Source organism: Castor canadensis, chromosome 10 (genome assembly GCF_047511655.1).
Source record: "Castor canadensis chromosome 10, mCasCan1.hap1v2, whole genome shotgun sequence".
NCBI classification, from domain to species: domain Eukaryota; kingdom Metazoa; phylum Chordata; class Mammalia; order Rodentia; family Castoridae; genus Castor; species Castor canadensis.
This window is the reverse complement of record NC_133395.1, coordinates 116,246,511-116,268,665: the sequence shown is the minus strand read 5'-3', so window position 1 is coordinate 116,268,665 and position 22,155 is coordinate 116,246,511. Positions and strand designations below refer to the sequence as shown.

Sequence of the window (22,155 nt, the reverse complement as noted above, 5' to 3'; positions counted from 1 at the left end):
GGGGTGGGGTGGGTATTGATGGGCTCTCAAGAATGAATCAAAAAGAATTAACCTAGAAGGTAACACCCACGCACAGGAAATCAATGTGAGTCAACTCCCTGTATAGCTATCATTATCTCAACCAGCAAAAACCCTTGTTCCTTCCTATTATTGCTTATAGTCTCTCTACAACAAAATTAGAAATAAGGGCAAAATAGTTTCTGCTGGGTATTGAGGGTGTGGAGGGGAGAGGGAGGGGGTGGAGTGGGTGGTAAGGGAGGGGGTGGGGGCAGGGGGGTGAAATGACCCAAGCTTTGTATGCACATATGAATAATAAAAGAAAAAAAAAAGAATGAATTAGGTAACACTAGATGTTGTGGCACATGCCTGAAATCCCAATATTCAGGAGGCAGAGGCAAGAGGTTGACAAATTTGAGGCTAATCTGATATACGCCATGAGAATCTGTTTTAACAAAAACAAATTAGGGCCAGGTGTGGTGGCTCACGCCTGTAATCCTAGCTACTTGGGAGGAGGAGATCAGGAGGACAGTAGTTTGAGGCCAGCCTGGGCAAAATGCTAGTAAGATCCCATGTCAGTCAATAAGCTGGGCCTGGTGGCACATACCTGTGATAGGCCTAGATAGGTAGGATCCTGGTCTGAGGCTGAGCCCAGGCCAAAATTTAAGACCTTACTTGAAAAATAACTAAAGCATAAAAGGGCTGTGGGCATGGCTCAGCTAGGCTTGCCTAAAAGCCTGAGGCCCTGAGTTCAAACAAACCCTACTACCACCAAAAATAAAAGTGAATATGCCATCAATAGTTCTTTTGGTTTTAATCTTAATTTTAGAAAGTAAAATGTAGTGTAACTTTCTCATAGTAGTTTATAATGTATGCAAGGCAGTGAGTGATAGACCTTCATTTAGCCCAGTGAAGTGTTTATGTCATTGGTGACTCTGCTGTGTGAACTCATAGAATAGACACTTCAGGAATGAAAGATACCTGAGAGAGCCCATAGATTAGGCGTCCTCAAATTTGGCTGCATGTTCGAATCCCCTGTGGAGCTTTCAAAATCAGTACTCCAAGCATAGCCCAAGACCCCTTGAATCAAATCTCTGGGCATGCGAGTCCAATACCATTAGTGTTTCTCAAGTGTTAATGTGCATATGACTCACTGGCATTTGTTAAAAATAACATCGATTTAGTAGGGCATGGCTAAGGTACTGGCAAGTTTTTTAGTGCTGATGTATCTTGTTTGGGATCTTACAACAGCAGCCCTATTGACATTTTTGGGCTGTGGAGAGGGCTCTCTTATATTTGTAGGATGTTTAACATCATCCTCATCCTTAAAGTGTGATATTAAATACTTGATATATATGCTTAGGATTTGCAAAGTTATGCATTTCTTTAACATGTGGAACATTGCGTACAACTGAGGTACAATGCTACCAGGTTGTAGTGAATATCCTAGTTGAGTGCCTGGAACAAACCTGGTGTAAGTAGTAGGCCTTGTTAAATAAGTGGTATGCTTTTTATTTGAAAATGAGAATGTTTGTGTTCCTCAACTTGGCTTTGTTTAGGAAAGATATTTTGATACAGGAGTATATGACTTAAAAAATGTTATTATAGAAATAGAGACTAACACAATAAACCCCCATGTATATATTATGCAACTGTAATTACTAAGATATTATCAGTATTGTTTGATCTGTACTCACCTCTAATATGCCCAACCTCCTAGATGGTTTTGAAGAAAGTTGTAGACTTTTAATTAAGGAATGTGTCTGTGAAGGGAAGTTAGATTTGGTGTAAAGTACTTATTTAGTGATTGAAGATTAAGTGTTAATTCCCACAGTGAGTCCTGATAGTGATTCTGGTCAGGAGTGAATAAAACATTCCTTTGTCTGCCAGAGTTAGTATAGTTATATAAGTAAAAGATGAGAGGGGTCAAAAATAGTTTTGGGGTCAGGGTTGTGGGAAGAACACTATTTAATCGATCACTTTAGTTAATAGGAATAGATTTTTAATAAATCTGTGACATTAGTATGTTCCTGCTTTTCTAGTTGAGAATTTTACACTCTTCTATTTGAAAGTTTTAGGAAAGTCTTAATTCACTTATTGTATCCCAGTTCTATTTTTTTGTAGTACAGAATTCTAATATTTATAGTATCTTTAAAATTTGCTACTCCTTCCTCTTTTTTTTTTTTTTTGGTGGTACTGGAGTTTGAACTCGGGGCCTCATGCTTGATAGGCAGCTGCTCTACCACTTTAGACACTCCGCCATCTCTTTCCTTCCTTTTTCTTAAGAGTTTCTTACTTGGTCAAGTGAACCTTAAACTTCATAAGATACTTTGCTTAGGTCTTGTTGTCTGATTTAGAGTTGGCAGGTGCATTCTGGACCTAGGCTGTGTTTTCTTTCTGTGATGAAGCTTATAAAAACTATTGAAGTGCATCCTCTTCCTCCTTTTCTTTTTATACTTTGTGCATGTCTTTTACTGAATTTACTTAGTAAGTTCATGATTCTTGAAGAACCTTAGTTTATTTTTCCTTTTGTCTTTGTGGATGTTTTACTACTTATAATTTACCTGTGCATGACCTCCCACTGGTCAAGAAATGGGGTAAAGTATATTATTGCTAGCCTAATTGAGAAAAGTAATCATTGGTTATGACTAAGATTTTTAAAAAATTTTATTAGCATGTAATAGTTGTACTGTGGATACATTGTGATATTTACATATGTGCTTACAATATATCTTAGTTAGATTTACCCACTCCATCAGTCTCCCTCTTTCTCCCTTCTTAGAACAATTTTAACAGGTTTCATTCTTCTATTTTCACATATGAATACAAAATACACCATATTTGCCCTTTCCTTGTGCTCCCCCACCTCCCACTGGTACTTAACCCTGGTAAAGACCTATTTATTCTCCTGCCTTTCTTTTTTTTTTTTTAAGTATATATTAATAGTCCAGGAGTGTTTTGCCTTGATACTTCAGGCCTGTATATGTGGTCCTTTAATCAAATTAACACTCCCTCCCACTAAAGCATTGAAACAATTATCAAGTTAAAATCATATAGTGCTGAAATCAGTCTTCAGTATTAGAACCCTGAATTTTGTTTTAAATAAAGAGACATTATCTTGTTTATTTTACTTTTGAATTAGCATATGTTAATAATAGGGGATTCACTGTGATGATTCCATACATGTGTACAGTGTGCTTTAAACAAGTTCACGCCTCCATTATATTCCCCTCCTTTTTCAAAGTGTTTGGTTGATTTTATCATGTTGGCTTCATATCTGTCTGTCTGTCTGTATGGCGTACCTCCATCTTCTTCACCCCTCAGTATCCTTCCTTCCTTTCCCTTCCCACTGATCCCCTGCCTGAGGCAGACCCCTTACATTTATGTCTCATTCTTTTCTCTATTACTATCGTATCATTCCAGGTCTAGGTTCCACAAATACGTGGAACATGCAATATTTGGTTTTTTTGAGATAGGTTTCTCTCACTCAACATGATGAATAAGGAGACATTTTCTAACCAGTGTCTAATCCTTGATACTCATATTTAGTGTGTCCTTTAATTTTAACTGTTGTAATTTATTGAACAAAATTTTTCCCTAGGGTCTTATTTTTGTGGTAGACAGCAATGACCGTGAACGAATTCAGGAAGGAGCAGACGTGCTGCAGAAAATGGTAAGAATGTACTTTAAGTGTATTATTTTCAAGATAAGCTTTTCTGGGTATTATTATTATTATTTCTGAGTATTCTTTATAGAAGTAGAAAGAAGCTTGAGAAACTACTTACAGCTTCTTAAGAATGCCTATAAAAATTTCCTGTGGAGAGCTATTATTTACTTACTTAATTGGTGCCAGGCCTCAGGCTTGCTAAGCCTACGATTTACCAATGTGCAGTGCCCCTAGCTCCCTACAGAGCTTTAAAAAAGTTGTAAATCGAGAAGTTGTTCTTTGTTTTTAGAGTGTTCCATGGCTGATTTTGGTAGCATAACTCTGGTTAAGGATATAGAGTCCAATTCTTATTTATAGTTTACAAATACAAAATGTATAATTTTTAAGTTTTTACTTGGGACCTGGTTTATATACCTTGTTCCCAAGGTCATTGGGTTCTATTTTCTCTATGCTGTGCCTGTAATTACTTCAAAAATGTTTTGTAATAGCAATCATGATAAAGGATTCTGTCCAGGGCTGAAAATGTGGCTCAAGTGATAGAGTACTGGCCTACCAAGCATGAAGCCTTGAGTTCAAACACCAGTACTACCAAAAAAAAAAAAAAGTGAGAGAATTCTGTCTGAAAGTAGTAGTGATTTGGTAATCAGCGGCATTTTGGCCTTGCCATATAATATGTTTTTATGTATTCATATTGTTAAAAATCCTCAAGTGGACCTTTCACTAGTGGCTCACACCTGTAATGCTAGCTACTCAGGAAGCAGAAAGGAGGCTCACAGTTCAAAGCCAGCCCAGCAAGTAGTTCACGAAATCCTATTCTTGAAAATGCTCAAAAAAGGACTGGTGGAGCATCTCAAGAGGTAGAGCGCCTATGTAACAAGCGTGAGGCCCTGAGTTCCAACCCAGTACACCCCAAAAAAAAATCCTGAAGTGAGAAAAAATTGTTCAGGAACCTTGTTGTGGTTTCAAACTTGTAGCCACATATTTACTGAAATGAAATCATAACTTTTTATTCATTGATCATATTTGTAAGTCAGTCACTGGTGGGTTTTTGCCTTATAAGTAAAATAATACCAACTTTTACTTTTTAAAAAATTTTTATTTCCAGCTGGCTGGAAAGTATAAAAGTCCAAAAAAGAATCATCATTTAAATACTTTTGCTACCAAGTACCATAAGATGATGCCTTAAATACTTTATTCCAATATGTATTTCTTGTCCTGACCCTGGGTGGATAATGAAGGATAATTAAGTGTGGTGTACCTTAATGGAGTGTAGGATGATTAATTTGAAAAACAGTTTGGTGCACACCTGTAATCCTAGCACTCTAGGCGGGGCAAGAAGGATTTTGCATTGGAGGCCAGCTTGGCTGCATAGTGAGACCCTACCTCAAGAAACCAAAACAACAAAGACAGTTTTGCTTTATTTGAAGGCAAATAATTATTCGCTATGGATTTAAAAAACTGAAGGATATTAGATTTAAGTTGAAAGTCTACCTGAAATTTATACAGAGAAATTTGGTTTGATGGTTAATAATTATTTAATGTTGAATAACAGGAAGACCTATTTTGAGCAGGTAAAATATTGTGTATATTTTACACAAATTGAAACATTGTGTTTCACTTTGGTAGTTAACACTTCAACCTTTATTTCCAGCTTCTGGAAGATGAGCTGCAGGATGCAGTGCTGCTGCTCTTTGCGAACAAACAGGATTTGCCAAATGCTATGGCCATCAGTGAAATGACAGATAAACTAGGTCTTCAGTCTCTTCGTAACAGGACAGTAAGTACTCTGAGGTTGCTATTAGCCTTCAACTATTAGAGTTACTGTCATAATTACTTAAGCTAATAATCAGCTTAGACATTTAATAATTACCTCCCTTGAACAGATAATGATCACATCATTTATAAAAAATATGGTAATAAAGTCTTTCTTATACAAAAATCAGCCTTTTTCAGATTTTATTTCAAAGCTTTTTAAATTTTGCTTTAATGTATATTGATACTTCATTCATTTTCTAACTTTTAACATATCCTTTAAGAATCCAAAGACAAATATTTTTACTTAATTTGGTTAATCTTTAGTATTGATAAAGATACGGAAAACTATGTAGAATTGAATGTGTAAAAATTACCAGTGTTCTTAATTTTAGTTTTGTATTATTTATATACCTCTACAGCAAATATTTTATAATTTGGTTTTCTTAGGAAGTGCTCAGTATTTAGCAGCTGTGTATTATTTAGCTAATACTGGTTAGCATAATTTGTTTGCTGTTAACATCAATAGCTTGTGGAGGGACCTAATGATGATATTAAAAAATTTTGAACATTGAAATGATAAGAAATACTGTATCTACTATCAGGTACCTTATTTTAGATCAGTATTTCAGGTATTGGCAAAATGTACAACACTATTTTATATGTAAAGATGATATCACAAACATGTCTTATACCAGTTTTATATTAACTTGTCAACAAGGCAAACACTGTTGTATGGCCTGTTTGAGCTTTCCCAGGCTGATTTAAATAAGATAAAGTATTCTTTTCTGTTTTTTTCTTTTTTTGGTGGTATTGGGGTTTGAACTCAGGGACTCATGCTTGCTGGGCAGGTGCTTTGCCACTTGAGCATTCCACTAGCCCTCTCTTGTTTTTATTAGTGTATATGAATTGCACAAGGAGTTTCATTGATACACATAATGTACTCTGATCAAATTCACCACCTCTACTCTTTCCCATGCCCCTCACCCCTGCCTTTTAGCAATTTTTAACAGGTTTCATTATTCTCAGAATTTTAGTTTAGTTTATTTTCCAAAATAATCTAATGACACGTTTTCCATCCTATTTATTCATGCTTTTCCCATCTTCTACATTATTGGAGTGTTTAGTATTCAAATAACATGGTATTCCTGCATTGGCCTTACAATGTTAATGTTTTTAATATAAGGCAAAATAAAACTGGCCAACTGAAAAAAAGAATAAGCACACCTGGTAAATGTAATTAAATTGTGTTCTTGGTGTTTTTTTCTTGATGCATTTCATATAATTCATGGAGATAGGAGTCATCGTGATGTAAAAAAGATGGCACTTTTTGGAATGTTTGAGTCCAAAGTTAGTGAAATTATCTGAAAATATTGACCCTAAAATATCAGCAAGCTCTACTGTGTCAGAAATTTGTCCCTTCTGGGCTGGGAGTATTGCTCAGTAGGAGAGTACTTGCTTGCCTAGCATGTGTGAGGCCTGGGTTCAATCCCCAGCACTGAAAACAAAATTGTTTCTTCTAGTTTTATGGGGAGTAAGAGTATTATAAGATAGGTGGGTAGTTTGTGATTTCCCCTTGACTCTACTCAGATTGAATGGCAGAAAGTTGACTAAATCTGAACAGGTAGATAGCACTTTAAATATGTGAAGAGGGTTGTGAGAAGTAAGAGATGATGAGAACATTTCTAAAGGGTAGATAATTTTTAGTTATCTTTTTAATTACTGAGACCATTAAGTGTAAAACTGATCCTTTGTGAGATGTAGTAAGCTAACATATTTCCTTTAATTTATTCCTGTGATTTTAAGTTTCCTTTTTTCCTATACATTTATGGTAACTGCTGACTCAGCAGTACCCTTGGGCATTTGTAGGGAAATAACTTTTTTTTATTAATTAAGTTTTAACTCTGTGGTTATATATTATCTCGCTAATCAAGCATTTTCTTGTCCTTTCTTCACAGTGGTATGTCCAAGCCACTTGTGCTACACAAGGAACTGGCCTGTATGAGGGACTCGACTGGCTGTCAAATGAGCTTTCAAAACGCTAAATGAAACTGGATATCTATCTAACCAAGGACATGTTTGATAGAATTGGTCTAGGCTTGTTACAACAAAATTAGTTTGCATCTTGGTTATTAAACAGTATCTGGGACTGGTTTGGGCAGAATATTACAGCGTTTAAAACTTGTTTTGTTGCCAATTATTGTTTACCAAGTATCATGTTGCTATTTAGCAATATGCTTGGTTTTAAAGAAATTCTCCTTGGGAAAAAAAGTATCCTCTTAATTATAGTTCCCTTAAGCCTAAGCTCCTGGACACCGCTGTTGTGACACTTTTAAATGAATCAGTTTTGAATGTTTTTGAGCCCACAACAAATAATGTTTCAGAGTTATCCCCTTGCTACTTTATCAACACCAATATCATTCCTGGGACAGTCTGCTGATTTAAAAGTGTAGCATTCCATTTGTATTTATTTCTATCCCTTGCCAAAAATTTTTTCTAATACTGCTTGGACCAACCAGGGAAATGCTCCAAAACACTATTCAGTTTTCTTGCACTGAGGAACTTCTTTTTCCCACCATTACTCCTGGCTTCCATCGGCCAAGCTTACCTTGATGTGGTTTAGATTTGGTAGTTAAGTGTGCTGGTTGCAAAGAGTTCGTATTGAGATGGTTTTTAACCCTCAGCAGATTGTCTTCCTTTATATTGTTATCTTTTTATGTTGCATGTTGCTTTTGGTATCAGCCTGACTCTCTGCCCAATATATGATAGTTCTGCTGATGTTTTATTGTTTATTGGTGAACATATCTTCATTAAGAGTTTTTGAAAATCTCATCAAACACAATGAATAAGTTTTCTTCATAACCATTTGGAACTATTCCTAATAAAATGATAAAATATATCATCGTGTGTATGTTCTTTTTGAGTCCTTTGGTATCTGAAGTGGATCTTCTTATATAGCAAAGTTGCTTTATAGTATTTTACATACTGTGATCCATAATAACATTCTACTGAGTTTACTAATTGTTTAAGATGGAAGTAGGTATCATGGGTTATCATGTACATAAGAATGGGTTGCAACATCAGAATTTGTTTTCTCTTATAAAACCCCATTTAATGCTATAAATTTCAAAAATCAGATTAAGCCAGGTGCTGGTGGTTCACGCCTATAATCTTTGCTACTCAGGAGGCAGAGATCAGGAGATCGAGGATTGAGACTGCCCAGGCAAATAGTCCTCTAGACCCTACCTTGAAAATACCCAACACAAAAAAGTGCTGGCAGAGTGGCTCAAGTGGTAGAGCCACTCTCACTCTCACTTGTGTGAGGCCCTGAGTTCAAATCCTAATGCTGCCAAAGAGGAAAAAAAAACAGGTTGCTAGGATAAAGTATGTTCAATTAGTCCATGTCACTTGATGCGATTGTAACTTTCCTAGTTGCATAATTTCTCCCATCTGTCCACAGAAGAGTGGCCTCATTTCTTGTTGGATTAAACTAAAATATATAGTATTTTTATGAGGTATAAATAGATTTTAAATGTCACAAAGTTCAGTATTAGAATTGTAGAATCGTATTAACTTTAAAAATTAATCCAGTTTAAAAAAAATTAATCCAGTTAAATGAAAGGTACTTTTCATGGGCTCTATGGAGGAGGAGTAAGGCTGTTGAACAATGGGGGGGTGAAGGAAAGGGGGGAGAGAAAGGGAGAGCAATGGAAGAGGTTGAACTGACCAAAGTAAAGTATACTCACAGAGGGGATACATCAAGAAATCCCTTTGAAAGCTGACTTCGGAATTAAAAATGAAAGGACTGTAAAATAAGTACAGTGTGGGGGTACTTGTGGGAGGGGGAAGGGGAATGGAGGAGATGAAGGTGAGGGAATATGGTTGGTGGACTTCATATACACATGAACTAGAACAGTGAAACCTCTTGCAATTGCTTAAGTGGGGGGGGGGGACGTGGTCAGGGTGATCTAATTAATGTACAATGTAAGGATATCAGAATTGTCATAATGAATCCCCCCTGTACAACAAATATATCCTAATAATTGGGCTGGTGGAGTGGCTCAAGTGGTAGAGAGCCTGCCTAGCAAGCATGAAGCCCTGAGTTCAAACCCCAGTGCCGCCAAAAAAAAATTATAGATATATATATATGTATCTATATATAATTTAAAAAAGAGTAGACAATCTATATAACCTAATTCATGTATATAAGGCAGTTCTTAGGACCAGTGGAAATCACCTTCTAAGGAATTATAATTGCCTTGTTAAAGATTTGCAAGATTGCCTATTGACTTACTTGGTAACCTGGAATGTTTTTACCTCTGGAATTTAATTTTTCTTCAGTCCTCATAGTATTAAAAAATCACATCGAGAAATTTTATTTCAAAATAGAAATGATTAAATGGTTTGGGGAAAAGCATAGATAGGTGACCCTAGAATGCCTTTCCTTGCTTCATGTAAACAGTATCACTTATCATTGTCCTAGTTTGCTGAAGTGCTCAGTAAATTATTGTGCTTATTGTTCACTCAAATGTTAAACTATTGTCAGTCAATAAGAGGTCTCAGTGACCCTCCCTTATTATGTAAACAGTTGATCATACCAGACACTAAGTACTGTGTCAGATGACTGTCAACTATGTTAATCCTAGAGAAACTGAAGAGGAATTGTGATTCTCTTAGAGGCTTAGTAGCAGCCTCAGATTTGAAGACAGTGTATCTGTATCCAGCAAGCATTCATTTTTTTGGTCAGTAATACTCCCCATTGTCTTTTGTGTAGCTTACCAGCTGCTTTTCTGTGATGCAGTAGCTTGATATTTTGTTAAAGATTTCATTTTCCCCCTTTACCGTACACACTTGAAAATAAAACATAAGTGAAATATATTACCTCAGTCTTGAGAGTATCAGTATCTCATTTACAGAATTATAATTAGTACTTTCTAGTCACTTATGGGATCAAATTCTCCAAAATGTGGAATTTTTGAAGTTTCACTTTGAAAGTGACTTACTGAAAACAAGTGCTTCAAAGTGGCATGCTGGATGCTTCACTAAATGTAAATACTAACTAACTTTGATAGAATTAATATGAACAAATGGCGTATGTTATAGTGTGTTGTGAAAAGATCTGATAATAGGGAGAATTAGGTAAGCAGCTCTAGTCTGACTGATGACCTACTCAAAAGGTTCAGTTCTGTAAATTTGATAGGAAATAACCCGCTACTGGCATGTTACCTTTCCCAGGGATCCACAGAGTTAGTCTTGGAATAGTGATGGCGTGCCAAAAACTCTTAACAGAGAACGTTTGTATAACCAGTTTAGGTTTAGGAAAATGTTTGGAGTGAAATAGTAGTTTTTAATGTTAAGACAATCTAAACATTTTTAAAGTCTACATTAATGTAAAAATAAAGATTAGGCGTTAGCTCTAAATTTTACTTTTTAATCATTTTTTATATATTCTAGTATATACATAGCAGTGTATTCAGATGCCTAACTTAAGCTACCACTATGGAAGGTTATTGGCTGCTTTTGTTAACCGTGGTATGATACTTTTAGGCAAATTATCCCCCAACCCCTCACTTATAATTATTTCCACTACCCATAGTGGAAATTTTTGGTGGGGCTGGGGTTTGAACTCAGGGCTTTACTGCAAAGCAGGAGCTCTACCACTTGAGCCACACCTTCAGTCCATTTTGCACGGGTTATTTTGGAGATGGAGTCTCTTGAACTGTTTGCCTGGGCTGGCCTCAAATCACAATCATCCTGATCTCAGCCTCCCATGTAGCTAGGATTACAGGCAAGAGTCATCAGCACCCGACTTCATATAAGGTTTTTAAGTGGCTAAATTATAAGAAAGACTATGAGAAATCAATAGCAAAAGCAATTATCTAGACTCTGGAATAAAACCAAAATCAACGTACTAACGAGTGAATGGATTCTAGGTCATTTATGTAGTAAAGGACAATAGTTAGGTTCCTTCATGACTTTGTTGTTGTTGATGCTGGGATTTGAACCCAGGGCCTTACACTTGCTAGGCAGGTACTCTACCACTTGAGCCACTTGACCAGCCCTATTTTGTGTTGTTTTTTTATTGTTGTACTGGGTGGGGGCACACTAAAGTATTTACAAAGATTCTTACAATGTATCAAATTTGCTGTATGTTGAGTATTTTTGAGATAGGGTCTTGTAAGCTGTTTGCCTGGGCTGGCTTCTCTGCCTTCTTAGTAGCTTGGATTATAGGCACCAGCACCCTTTTGTCAGTGATTATTACACTACTATAATTGGTATGCATTCAGTTTTTCATGCTGGGGTTTGAACTCATGGTCTTGCACTTGAGCCATGTCCCCAGCTGCATTCAGTTTCACTGGGCATGTAAGAACTTGGTACTGTAAAACTCAGGCCTGCCTTTCTGCAGGAGACACCTGGCTCTAAGGAACTGATCTGCCTGGTTACAGTGGTTCTTTTTTAGGCTGGACTCACTGCCACTCAACTCACAGGGAGGTACAATAGTTTTCCACATCCAGGGTTTTGCTTTCCATGGTTTCACTAGTTGAGTTTCACCGTGTTTCAAAAATATTAAGTGGAAAATTTCAGAAACAATTTTAAGTTTTAAGCAACTTTTATATTTTAGTATGTTGTAATTTTTCTGTTTTATTATTTATCTCATATGCTTAATTTGCAAGTTAAACTTACAATTAAACATAACACTGCGTCTTTAAACAAAAAAACCCTATCTGTTGGTGCTGTTGTTTCAGGCATCCAGTGGGAGTCTTGCAATGTATCCTCATCAGGGAAATGTAAATTAGAACAATGAGATGCTGCTCCACACTAGGATACCTATAATCAAAGAGGTAATAATGTGTTGATGAGGAAGTGGAGAAATTAGAACCCTCATGTAGCACTGCTGGTAGGAACGTGAAATTGTACAACTGATTTCAGTAATACTTACAGTTCCTGTGTGACCTGATAATTCCATATATGTGCCCAAGAGAAATGGAAACACCCACTCCAAAACTTGTACACAAATGTTTATAGCAGCATTAGTCATAAAAAGCAACTCAAATATCAGCTGACAAAAGGATAAATAAAATGTGGTATATCCACACAATGGAATATTCATCATAAAAAATGAATCAAATACTGAGAAATACTACAACCTGGGCAAACCTTAGAGAAGGCAGTGATAGGGGAGAGATGATGTATGTGATCTAGCCAATGTACAAACTACACAAGCCTAATTGGACTTGTCACTGTGAATCCCCTCTATATAAAACCCTACATATTTGATTCCATTTATAATGAATGTCCAAAGTAGACATCCATAGAGATAAAGTGTTACACGGTTGCCAGGAGCAAGGGAGAATGGGAGTGACTGACTGCTCATAAGTGTAGGGTTTCTCGTGGGGGCCAGGCCTTGTCAACTAGACATGTTCTAAGTAATTCTATCTCCAAACTATTCCACAGGGAAAATGAATGCTATGTTTGAGAAATTCTTTTAAAAGTACCTATTCCTCTAATATAAAACAGCCAACTAAAACCTGTTGGATTCTCTGCTGAGCTAACTTCAATGTGAGAACATAAACAGGGTGAACTAGACCAGGGATACTGTCCAACTCCATGATGACATCATCAGAGTTACAGGCACAATGGGCTGTTGGGTGAAAGCTTTGACATAGAATCAACACATAGAATAGAAGATGGACATGATTTACTTTGTTTTTAGGTGAAGTTTTTCAGGGAGGTTTAAAATTGAGTAAAAAGTGACATGAACATGGACTTTTGATAACTCAGTTTAATATCCTAGCACAATGAATCCAACTGGCAGTTGGTTGTATAAAGGAAAGCCTCAATAAGCTAAACTGATAGGCTTGGTATGTTTCAGATGATCATGTATTCAAATTTTAGCCTCTGGCTACATGATTCAATACACTAAAGGTGGCCAACTGGCAGGTTTTCTTTTTCTCCCCCATTTAAACATTTTAGAACTGGAGGTGTGGCTCAAGCAATGGAGCACCTATCCAGCCTGAGTTCAAACCCCAGTACCGTCCCCCAAATTAAAAAAAAGTTTTTTAAAAATGTTATTAGCTCAATTTTTTGTAACTTATTTTAAGAGCTTATCTTGGATTTAGGGTTTTCAAAAACTGATTTTTAATAGGCAGTTTGATCTTTTATGATTACACATTGTAATTTGCTAAATTATAGTCAGCCACGGTCATCTCTTTTTTAGGAATTAATATTTAGGCATTCTTGCCATCTGCTACTCTGTGTACCTAAACTGGGATTTAAAGTAGAACATTATTAACCATTTAAAAGACAGTTAGTGCTGCGTGCTGGTGGCTCATACCTGGAATCCTGGCTACTCAAGGAGGCAGAAATCAGGAGGGTCTTGGTTCGAAGCCAACTGGGCAAATACTTAGAGAGACCCTATCTCTAAAAAACCCATCACAAAAAAGGGCTGGTGTAGTGGCTCAAAATGTAGGCCCTGAGTTCAAACCCCGGTACCCACAGGAAAAAAAAAAAAAAAAAGCTGGTTACTTATAAACAAGTTCACTCTTAGGACTTTGGCATTTGGGAACTTTTGTATTTCCAGTTCTCTTCAAAGAAGCAATAAGACTAATCACTTATGAAAATCAGTGGGCCTTGCCCAAGGGGGCTCTGGAAACAGTTGGGTAAACCATTCTGAATAATCTCATTCATGACTGTAATGACATTAATTCAACTAAAAAAGGTAAAAATGCATTGATATAGCATATCACTTCATATGCATAAAGATGAGTATTTCAAAAAAATGGAAATTAGGTTGGTGGGAATGGGAGAAAATGGAAACCTTAAGCAACACTGAAGAGATGTAAAGTGGTGCAGCCATTGTGGAAAACAAAAACTAGAGAATGACCCCATGAACCACTAACACTTATAACCCCAAAGAACTGAAAACAGATGTTCAAACCAAAAATTTCTACGCAAGTGTTCATAGCAGAACAAGTCACAATATCCAAAAGATGGAAACAATTCAAATGTCCATCTAGATAAGCACAATGTAGTATTCGTGTAGTGGAACATTCAGCCATAACAAGGGATGAAGTACTGATACACATGATAAGAACACTGGATCTTGAAAACATACCGAGTTAATAAGAAATCCATGGCAGGTCATACATGGATTTCATTCATATGAAATATTGAAAATAGATAGATCCAGGGCAGAAAGCAGATTAGTAGTTGCCAGGAGCTGAGGGGAAGAGGGAATGGGGCTGTTTCATGGGTACAGGCTTTCTTTTAGAAGAAAATGTTACAGAACTAGATGACTGTACAACATTGCAAATGTACTAAATGCAACTGAATTGTACACATTACGATTAATCTTAGGGGAGTTTTCTCAATGTTTTGTTATCATTTTAAAATGTAGTATTGTTATCCTGAAGTTAGTGCTAAAAAATCACCCTAATACCTCAATATAAAAAATGCACCTGCTTTCTTACAAAGTGAGACCACAGAATTTACCTTATCAGTTAAATCTCTTAAAATTGTTTCCAAAATGAAATCTAGTTTCCTTTGAGTACCGTCTTGAGCAAAATACTAAACTTTTCAAAACATTTACATGTTTTTGAATTGTGTTTAGTATTGGCCATTTACAGAGGAAAGACTTTCCCCAATGAGTTATATGAATCTTTCATTATATGTGGATTTTGGATTTGTCTCAAAGGGAACTTTGCCTGTATTTCAGTTAGAGAATGAGATCTAAAGATGTCAGTTTCCTCCAGGGAGATCTTCCCATACTATTCTTCTGACCTTTGTTCCTTAGGGATCTGCAATATGAAATCAATACATTTTGATGAGATCAGTCCTTACTCACCAATCACCACTCAGTGAAATTCTTGGAAAATTAAACAACTGATTTTAGTACTCAGAATTTTTAAAAACATTGTAGCCAGAAATTAGTTTTTGTTAACAAATTAAAACTATCAGTGTACTTCTGCTGTAGAGGCAACTGTGTAAGAGTTGATTTTAACAGACATGTTGAAAAATGTTCTTAAATCATTTATGATTAATATGAAATTATAATAAATAATTATATAAATTAATAACTTCAGTAAGAATTCTTTATACTGTAAAATCTGGCTTACCACAAAAAGTTGTTACACTTCCCATATTTACTAAAATTACGTGTACTAAAAATTCCAAATGCAATGGAAAAATCCAGTCACAGACAATGTTAAGCATTTCTTTATCCTAATTCATAAGGAAATTTTAGAATAGTATTTATGTAATTTTCTTAGAGTTCTCTACCTTTGGAGATTTGACTAGAATATATAGCACTTCAAAATAACATTCCATTATCAAAATATCCTGAAATACCTGCATATAATCTGATTATATGTTTAGTCAGGAAATATCAAATTTAAGGATTTAAGGCATGAAATGTTCGGTAAGTGCTTAGAGTTCTTCTGACCACAGTTCAGGCTAGCCAGCCATGGTGGTAATATAGGATCTGCATTCTTTTTTCCATGGGCAGAGGTAATCTCATGTTGTAATTTTTTTCCTTTTTGCCAAGTTACTTGCTCTGTCAATGTATCTGTTTGAAAGTAGTCTAAAACCAAATTTTAGAAAGGAAGAAAAAAAGGGCTAGTGATATAAGTTAGTATTAGAGCATATGCTTAGCTTGCTCAAAACCCTGGGTTCAATCTCCAGCACTGAAAATAATACCCAAAAAAGAAAAACAAAAAAACTTTACAAAAGAATCAGATTCTGGTTCTCTCTACGTATTCATAAACAATGGTTAAAATCCTCTTAAAAGTGGTATTTAGGGGTCTATGGCAGTCACTCAGTAGTGAAGTACCTGGCATGCCTTGAGTTGGTCCCCTCCTACCAAAAAAAAAAGATATTTAGGAAGACACAACTTGGTAGTATCATTTTTTTCTTTTGTAGCTTTTTCTAAACAAGATCCCAAGAAACTTAGCCTTTCCCTTTAATACTTCAAGGTTTCAAGTGCAGGTAAAACCTTTTAATTCTCAAAGTTACTAAACTAAGTGCTGCCAATCCATGTGACAGAGCGCTACAAAAGCACAGACGCATTTTCAAAAGAGAATAGTTTTTATGGTATTGGGTTCAGAGATTAAAGAATTTGAAACAAGGGCTTTCATGGTTGGAAAATCAACCCCTCTTGTACTGAGGAGGCTTTTAACAAGTGAGCTAAACATTAAATGGAGAAATATGAGATAATACTAGTTACCCTGAACATCAAAAAAGCAGCAGCTAAATACAAGGTATGGTGACAAATTAGTTAGTAATACTTGGTTATCCTTCTGGACACCAATTAATACAGCTGCTTGTAATATCAAATTTTAAAGAGGTTGGCTTCATAAACGTTTTTGCAATATGTAAATCATATACACAGCATTGTTCTGTAACTCAGGCTATAATCTTCAGGTCTATAAAAAGAAGTTTCTTATTTAAGATATGATCAAGATTCCCACGATCCCTTCTTCCTATTTATAAAAACTGATGACTTTGAAACTGTTTCTAGCATAGAAATGCTCAGTGGTTCATCCAAAGCTTTATGCCTCGATCAGTAGGCCATTTCTCATAAAGTAATGTATTATTGCACTACAATTTCCAACATCGTATGGTCAAATACCCTGCTGATTTATGAACATTTTTCATGAGCAAGAGTGATTAAAGACAACAGGATCGAGTTGATTGTGTTGCCACTCACCTTGAATACTAAATTGTGCTTACATTCTAAAAATTTAAAGGACCTGCAGTATCAATAAAAATATAAATTATGTGCAATAAAAAAGTAAAATACAAAAAAGAGTGAAAAAACCTTGTTGGTAAAAATAAAAGAGAAGCAATAACAACTGGTGATGGTACATTTTAATCTTTTGTTAAAGCTCTGAAGTTGTAATAAATTGCTAACCAAATTGAGGTAGAGGTAGGCCTTAATGTTATTCCTTCCATTTGTCTTAACTTGGTTCTCTCACCTTAGCCTGTACAATTCCACACCCCCAATTATATGAACATAATTTAATGTGAAATGTGTTATGAAAGGAAAATTTTAAGATCAAATGGTATGTAAAAAATTCTTACCAGCTTAAAAAAAATCCACTTATAAAATGTACACAAGAATTCAATTTTCTTCTTGCTAGTCCTAAATATATTTGTTTTTCCTCCAAGTATAGGAAAATTTAAAAAGGTAGAGAAACTGTGATGCAAATATTATGAACAGTCTTGTAACAAACACATCTGGAACATAACTAGTAGGGAATGAACAGTTTTACTGTAGTGTCTAGATGTCCTCTTCGAAGATTACATATAAGCTTTGATTCATATTAAATTTCCTGAAAAGTAACTAACTTCCTTTTCAGACTCAAAATTCCATTAAACAGAAATCTATTTCCATTTTAAATCACATACAAGGGCTATGTGATCAGAGGGATGGGAAACACTAGGTAAGGCCTGGTGGGTGGTAACTTCTTCATGACTAGGTAATGGAATCACCTGTTCAACCTCTAAAGCATTTAAGTCAATAAAAATGTAATCTAGACATCCATGAAAGCCACCAACATAATTTGTGTAAGCAGGTTCACCACAAGCACTTTTGAGTTTGAAGAAATGTGTGAGAGACATGTTGCATCTTTCCTCTTCCCCATTGGAAGCCCAGTCTTCATGATCCTCTGGAATGTTGCCATTGATGACAAAATGATACATTCCTGTTGATGGAGTACTATTAAAGTCCCCACAAAATATAACTGGTATGCCAGGATACAGGTCACACGAGACATGTCTAATGTGAGCCAAGGCTACTGCCATTTGAATGAGTCGAATGTACCCACCTACAAATTAAAAAAAAAAAAAAAAAAGTAAGTATCTTTTAAAGTTGTCATTAAAAAAAAAAGTCATAAACTATGGTGTCTGGATGATATTCAAGATATAAATTGGTGTAAAACACCTTTAGCAGTCTTAAGTCACTATGTTTAAGATGCCTACAGTAGCTGGGTAACATTTAAGAAATGTATTTGTTTAGGGCCAGGTATGGTGGTGCCTCTATAATCACAGCACTTGGGAAACCAATGCAGGAGGATCATAAGCTCCAGGCCAGACTAGGCTATAACAGTAAGACCCTGTCTCAAAACATAAAGTAAATAGTAACTGAAAAAATGCATTTGTATAAAACAATTTTAGCAACCTTAAGTCATAAGTTTAACTTACTTGTGAAACCAAATTAAAACCTACCTTTTGGATGCCAGTAGAGATGGGTATTAGCAACACATATCTTTTTAGAAGAGTCCTTTATAGACTGAAGAACTGAAACCTAAAATAAAGTGCCAAGAATTTAGTTGATGTCTGCCACTTTTGTGAATGTTTTTCACCTAAGACTATATGGCGAACTGATATTTTATTCCATATCCTTGTGGATACATGTTTTAGGATTTACGAGAATAGGATTCAGTGTAACATTTAAAGAACTGGCTAACATGTAAAGCCACTATGAAAATAACACATTTTGATGACAACATTAAGATTGGAGACTGTTTTCAAACAGTAAGGGTAGTCTTTGGAACCCTGCAGACCTGTGTATGAATACTGTAACATTACTGCACCCTGGGGAAAGAAACTTTTCCAAGCCAGTTTCATAATGGTAAATATCACTTCATGAGAGATGTGTATTCAATTAAAGAGCTTCCACAGAAGAGCACAAAACACAGTAGGTGCTCAAGAAAAATAAAGGGTAGTCATCTTACTTTGAACAAAATCAATTACTTAAAAGCTGTGGCCATACAATGAACGCATTTTTTAAAATAAAGGTAGTTTTAAGCTAAATAGCAGTTCACATTCTGCCAGTGATGTTATAATCGACTGGCTTAGAATCCTGGCTCCTGGATAAGGATATTTGACCATCTCCTCATCTATAAAATAGGAAGAATAACATCTATAAAAATGGGAACACAGGGATTACTGTCAAGATGAAATATCCCAGTGATAAGAACGTACTAGCTACTAGTTAGGAAGCACGTCATAAACTGGCACTTTCACTTTAAGAACTTTAAAATGTGTCATAATAGTGCTCGACAAATAGTGAAGAATAGTAGCTACTGCTGTTCTTCTTGTATCTACCATGTGTCTCTGTCCCTAGACGGTGGCACTAAGCGAGTCCGCTGGTCTTGCTCAAAGCAACCTGCAGCGTGGTAGGCACACACAGGGACCTCAACAATCGCGTGCTGAGTGAGTGGATGGAACCGAAAACCTTACGGGAGGGAGACGCATGAACAAGTCTTACCATCAAACCCCGGGCAGATTCATTTAGATCCCAACCCCCGCCGCCACCCCACCTCCCGCCTTCCAGGTCCCTAAACAAGGCGAGGACGTGAAGCCTTCACCTGAAGGACGGAGGACCTCTGCAGCACCCTCTCCTGTGCCAGTGGGTACGAGGCAAGTTTCTCCAGTAGACCTTTGTGAAGTGGGTCAGACTCGAGGGCTTCCTGGAAGGAAATGTCATGCTGGCTGAGCAGGCTGAACTTGGACCTCCGGTAGAAAGTGGCGAGGCCTTCGTGTTGTTTGATCCGAAAGACGCCCTGCAGCCCGAAGGCGTCGAGCGCGGGGACCAGGCTATCGGTGAACACGGCGCGATCCACCTCCTGCAGGCAGATGAGGTCGGCGTTGTAGCCCGCGAGCTCCTTCTGGATCAGGTTCTGGCGGTAGTCCAGCTCCAGGGCGTAGGGGGCACAGTACGGGTACAGGACCGTCCGGGAGAAGTCGGTCTGGGCGTAGGTGTCCGCCAGGACATTGTAGGACACCGTGCGGATGAGCGCATCCTCCGTCACCTTCTTGGTGTAGAGATGCCGATGGTCAAACGTGCAGGTGCCAGGCCCGGCTTCCACCGGACACACACTTTCCAACTCCCGGCTGGGCCCGAAGCGCTGCCCGTTGCCGGGCGTGCAATGAAGCTTGAGCCTTAGCCCGACATCAGCATTGGACGGGGTGTAGACACGCTCTTCTACACCCGCCTCTGTCCAAGCAGAAGGGGGAGAGGAGCGAGACAAGGACGAAGGGCCACTGTCCTCGGACTCCGCCGCTCCGGGCTTGGATTCCTTGTACCAGCGGAAAAGCGAGCCGGCGGGATCCCCAAATTCCAGGCTGAGCTTGGGGCACACGGGGAAGCCGGCCATGATATAGCGCGGCAACAGCAGCTCGGTGAAGGCGGGCGGGTTACGCTCCACCTTGTACTTGACATCGCCGATCTGCAGCACGGCGCCGTCCTGCCAGGCGTCCACGTTGAGCACATCGTCGGCCACTGCCTCCTCCCGGTAGTACAGCTTCACCACGGGCTCGCAGGCCGCAGCCGGATCCGGCCCGGTCCCCGCGCAGGCCGCAGCGCCGCTCGGGTTCGGTCGGTTCTTCCTGCTCTTCTTGGCGGCAGCCGCCTTAGCATGGCCTTTGAGGGCGTTGGTGGCGATCCGGCTGAGCGCCCGACCCAGCGGCTCGCTCTGGTCGCGCTGCATGTTTTTGTGGCTGCCGTCAGCCAAAGCAAACGACAGGCTCAGCTTGGGCTCCGAGGGCACACAGCGCACGACAGCGCGCTCCATCGCGCCCACCGCCGCGTCAGTTGCCGCGTCGGCCCGGCTGCGCTGTTTCACCGCCTTCCGGACCCCACGAAGTGCGGCACGGGCGCCTGGGAGCCTCCACATGAAATCTGGCGGTCCAGAGGCTGACAAGACCACGCCGCCAAGGAGCCGCCCGGTGTTAAGTGGAAACAGAGGAACCACAGTCACCGGCTTCAGGACCCATTCAGACTGGGCAACTTCCGGTTGGCGAGGAGAAGGCGCGCGGTGCTTCCCGCGGCGCACTTTCGCCAGGCCCGTTTAACTGCTCCTTCTTCCCATAGGCATGCTTATCTCTAAATCCTAGCACCTTAATTTTTATACTCAACCATGGTTAAAGCGATAAAAGTGCAAAGGAAGTATAGCGGTACCGAGAGAAATACCAGGCCCCATGGTTTTTGTTGAAAGTGCGGCCTGAGGGAAGGCTCACCAAGCCGGAAGTGGCTGGATGAGGTCACGTGCTCCATTTCCGGAAGGAACAGCGGCGCCTCGCAGTGAGTCTAGCTGCGGGTGTTCTCTTCGTGCCAACCTGGGCTGGCCTGAGCGAGGGCGTAGAGAGCTCCGCCCGGATTGCAAGTTTCTCTCCGAGCCTGGGAAAACGTTGCTCATTTTCTCTTTATAGTATGGCCTGATAGAGCAATAATGTCGCCATTTTCTGAATCAGCGGCCATTTCATCCTCAGACTTCACTTCTTGAGCAATGGAGCCTCCCCCAGACACCTCCACCCGCAATGGCAGCTCCACCCTTAAAGGAAACTGCAATGCTCTAACTTCCTCAAGCTCCCTCTTTTATAAAAGCCACGGCTAGCCCAGAGTCAGTGCTGCTCCATCTTTCCCTGGCCAGCTGGGCAGCTCAAGTCTGTCATTAAACCTTGCTCTTGGAGGTGAGACTTTTCTCCTGAGCTTTCTTTGCCAGAGGTCAATTTTCCTAACATTTTGGTGCCAGGACTTGGGTTGGGTGTACCTTGGCACTGACTCTGCTCTCCCATTTTCCTGCTTTCTTGTTCTCTCCCCTCTCCCCCTTTTGTCCTCTGGAGGCTCCAGGCCCACTACAGCCACAAGGCAGACGCTCCGAGACCTCTGGTTCCTGCCCGTGGGATCATACCGTCCTGCAGTGCTACCTGGTGGGGGAGGAAGTTATTTTCTGGCA

General features: G+C 38.6%; 2 protein-coding genes across 2 annotated transcripts in view; one reads left to right on the top strand and one right to left on the bottom strand.

The window, feature by feature from the left end:
• Window positions 1-8,315, top strand: part of Arf4 (ARF GTPase 4) — an 18,157-nt gene extending 9,842 nt beyond the window's left edge. The window contains exons 5-7 of the mRNA XM_020158805.2: window positions 3,599-3,670; window positions 5,316-5,441; window positions 7,375-8,315. Coding sequence (XP_020014394.1) covers window positions 3,599-3,670; window positions 5,316-5,441; window positions 7,375-7,461 — 285 coding nt within the window. The 3' untranslated portion in view covers window positions 7,462-8,315. The remainder of the gene's footprint in view (window positions 1-3,598; window positions 3,671-5,315; window positions 5,442-7,374) is intronic.
• On the bottom strand, window positions 7,995-22,155 carry Pde12 (phosphodiesterase 12). The gene is made up of 3 exons (XM_020158804.2): window positions 19,786-22,155; window positions 18,641-18,719; window positions 7,995-18,240 (listed from the first exon to the last, which is right to left on the bottom strand). The coding sequence occupies exons 1-3, from the start codon at window positions 21,091-21,093 to the stop codon at window positions 17,798-17,800; spliced, it is 1,830 nt and encodes a 609-aa protein (XP_020014393.1). The 5' UTR covers window positions 21,094-22,155; the 3' UTR covers window positions 7,995-17,797.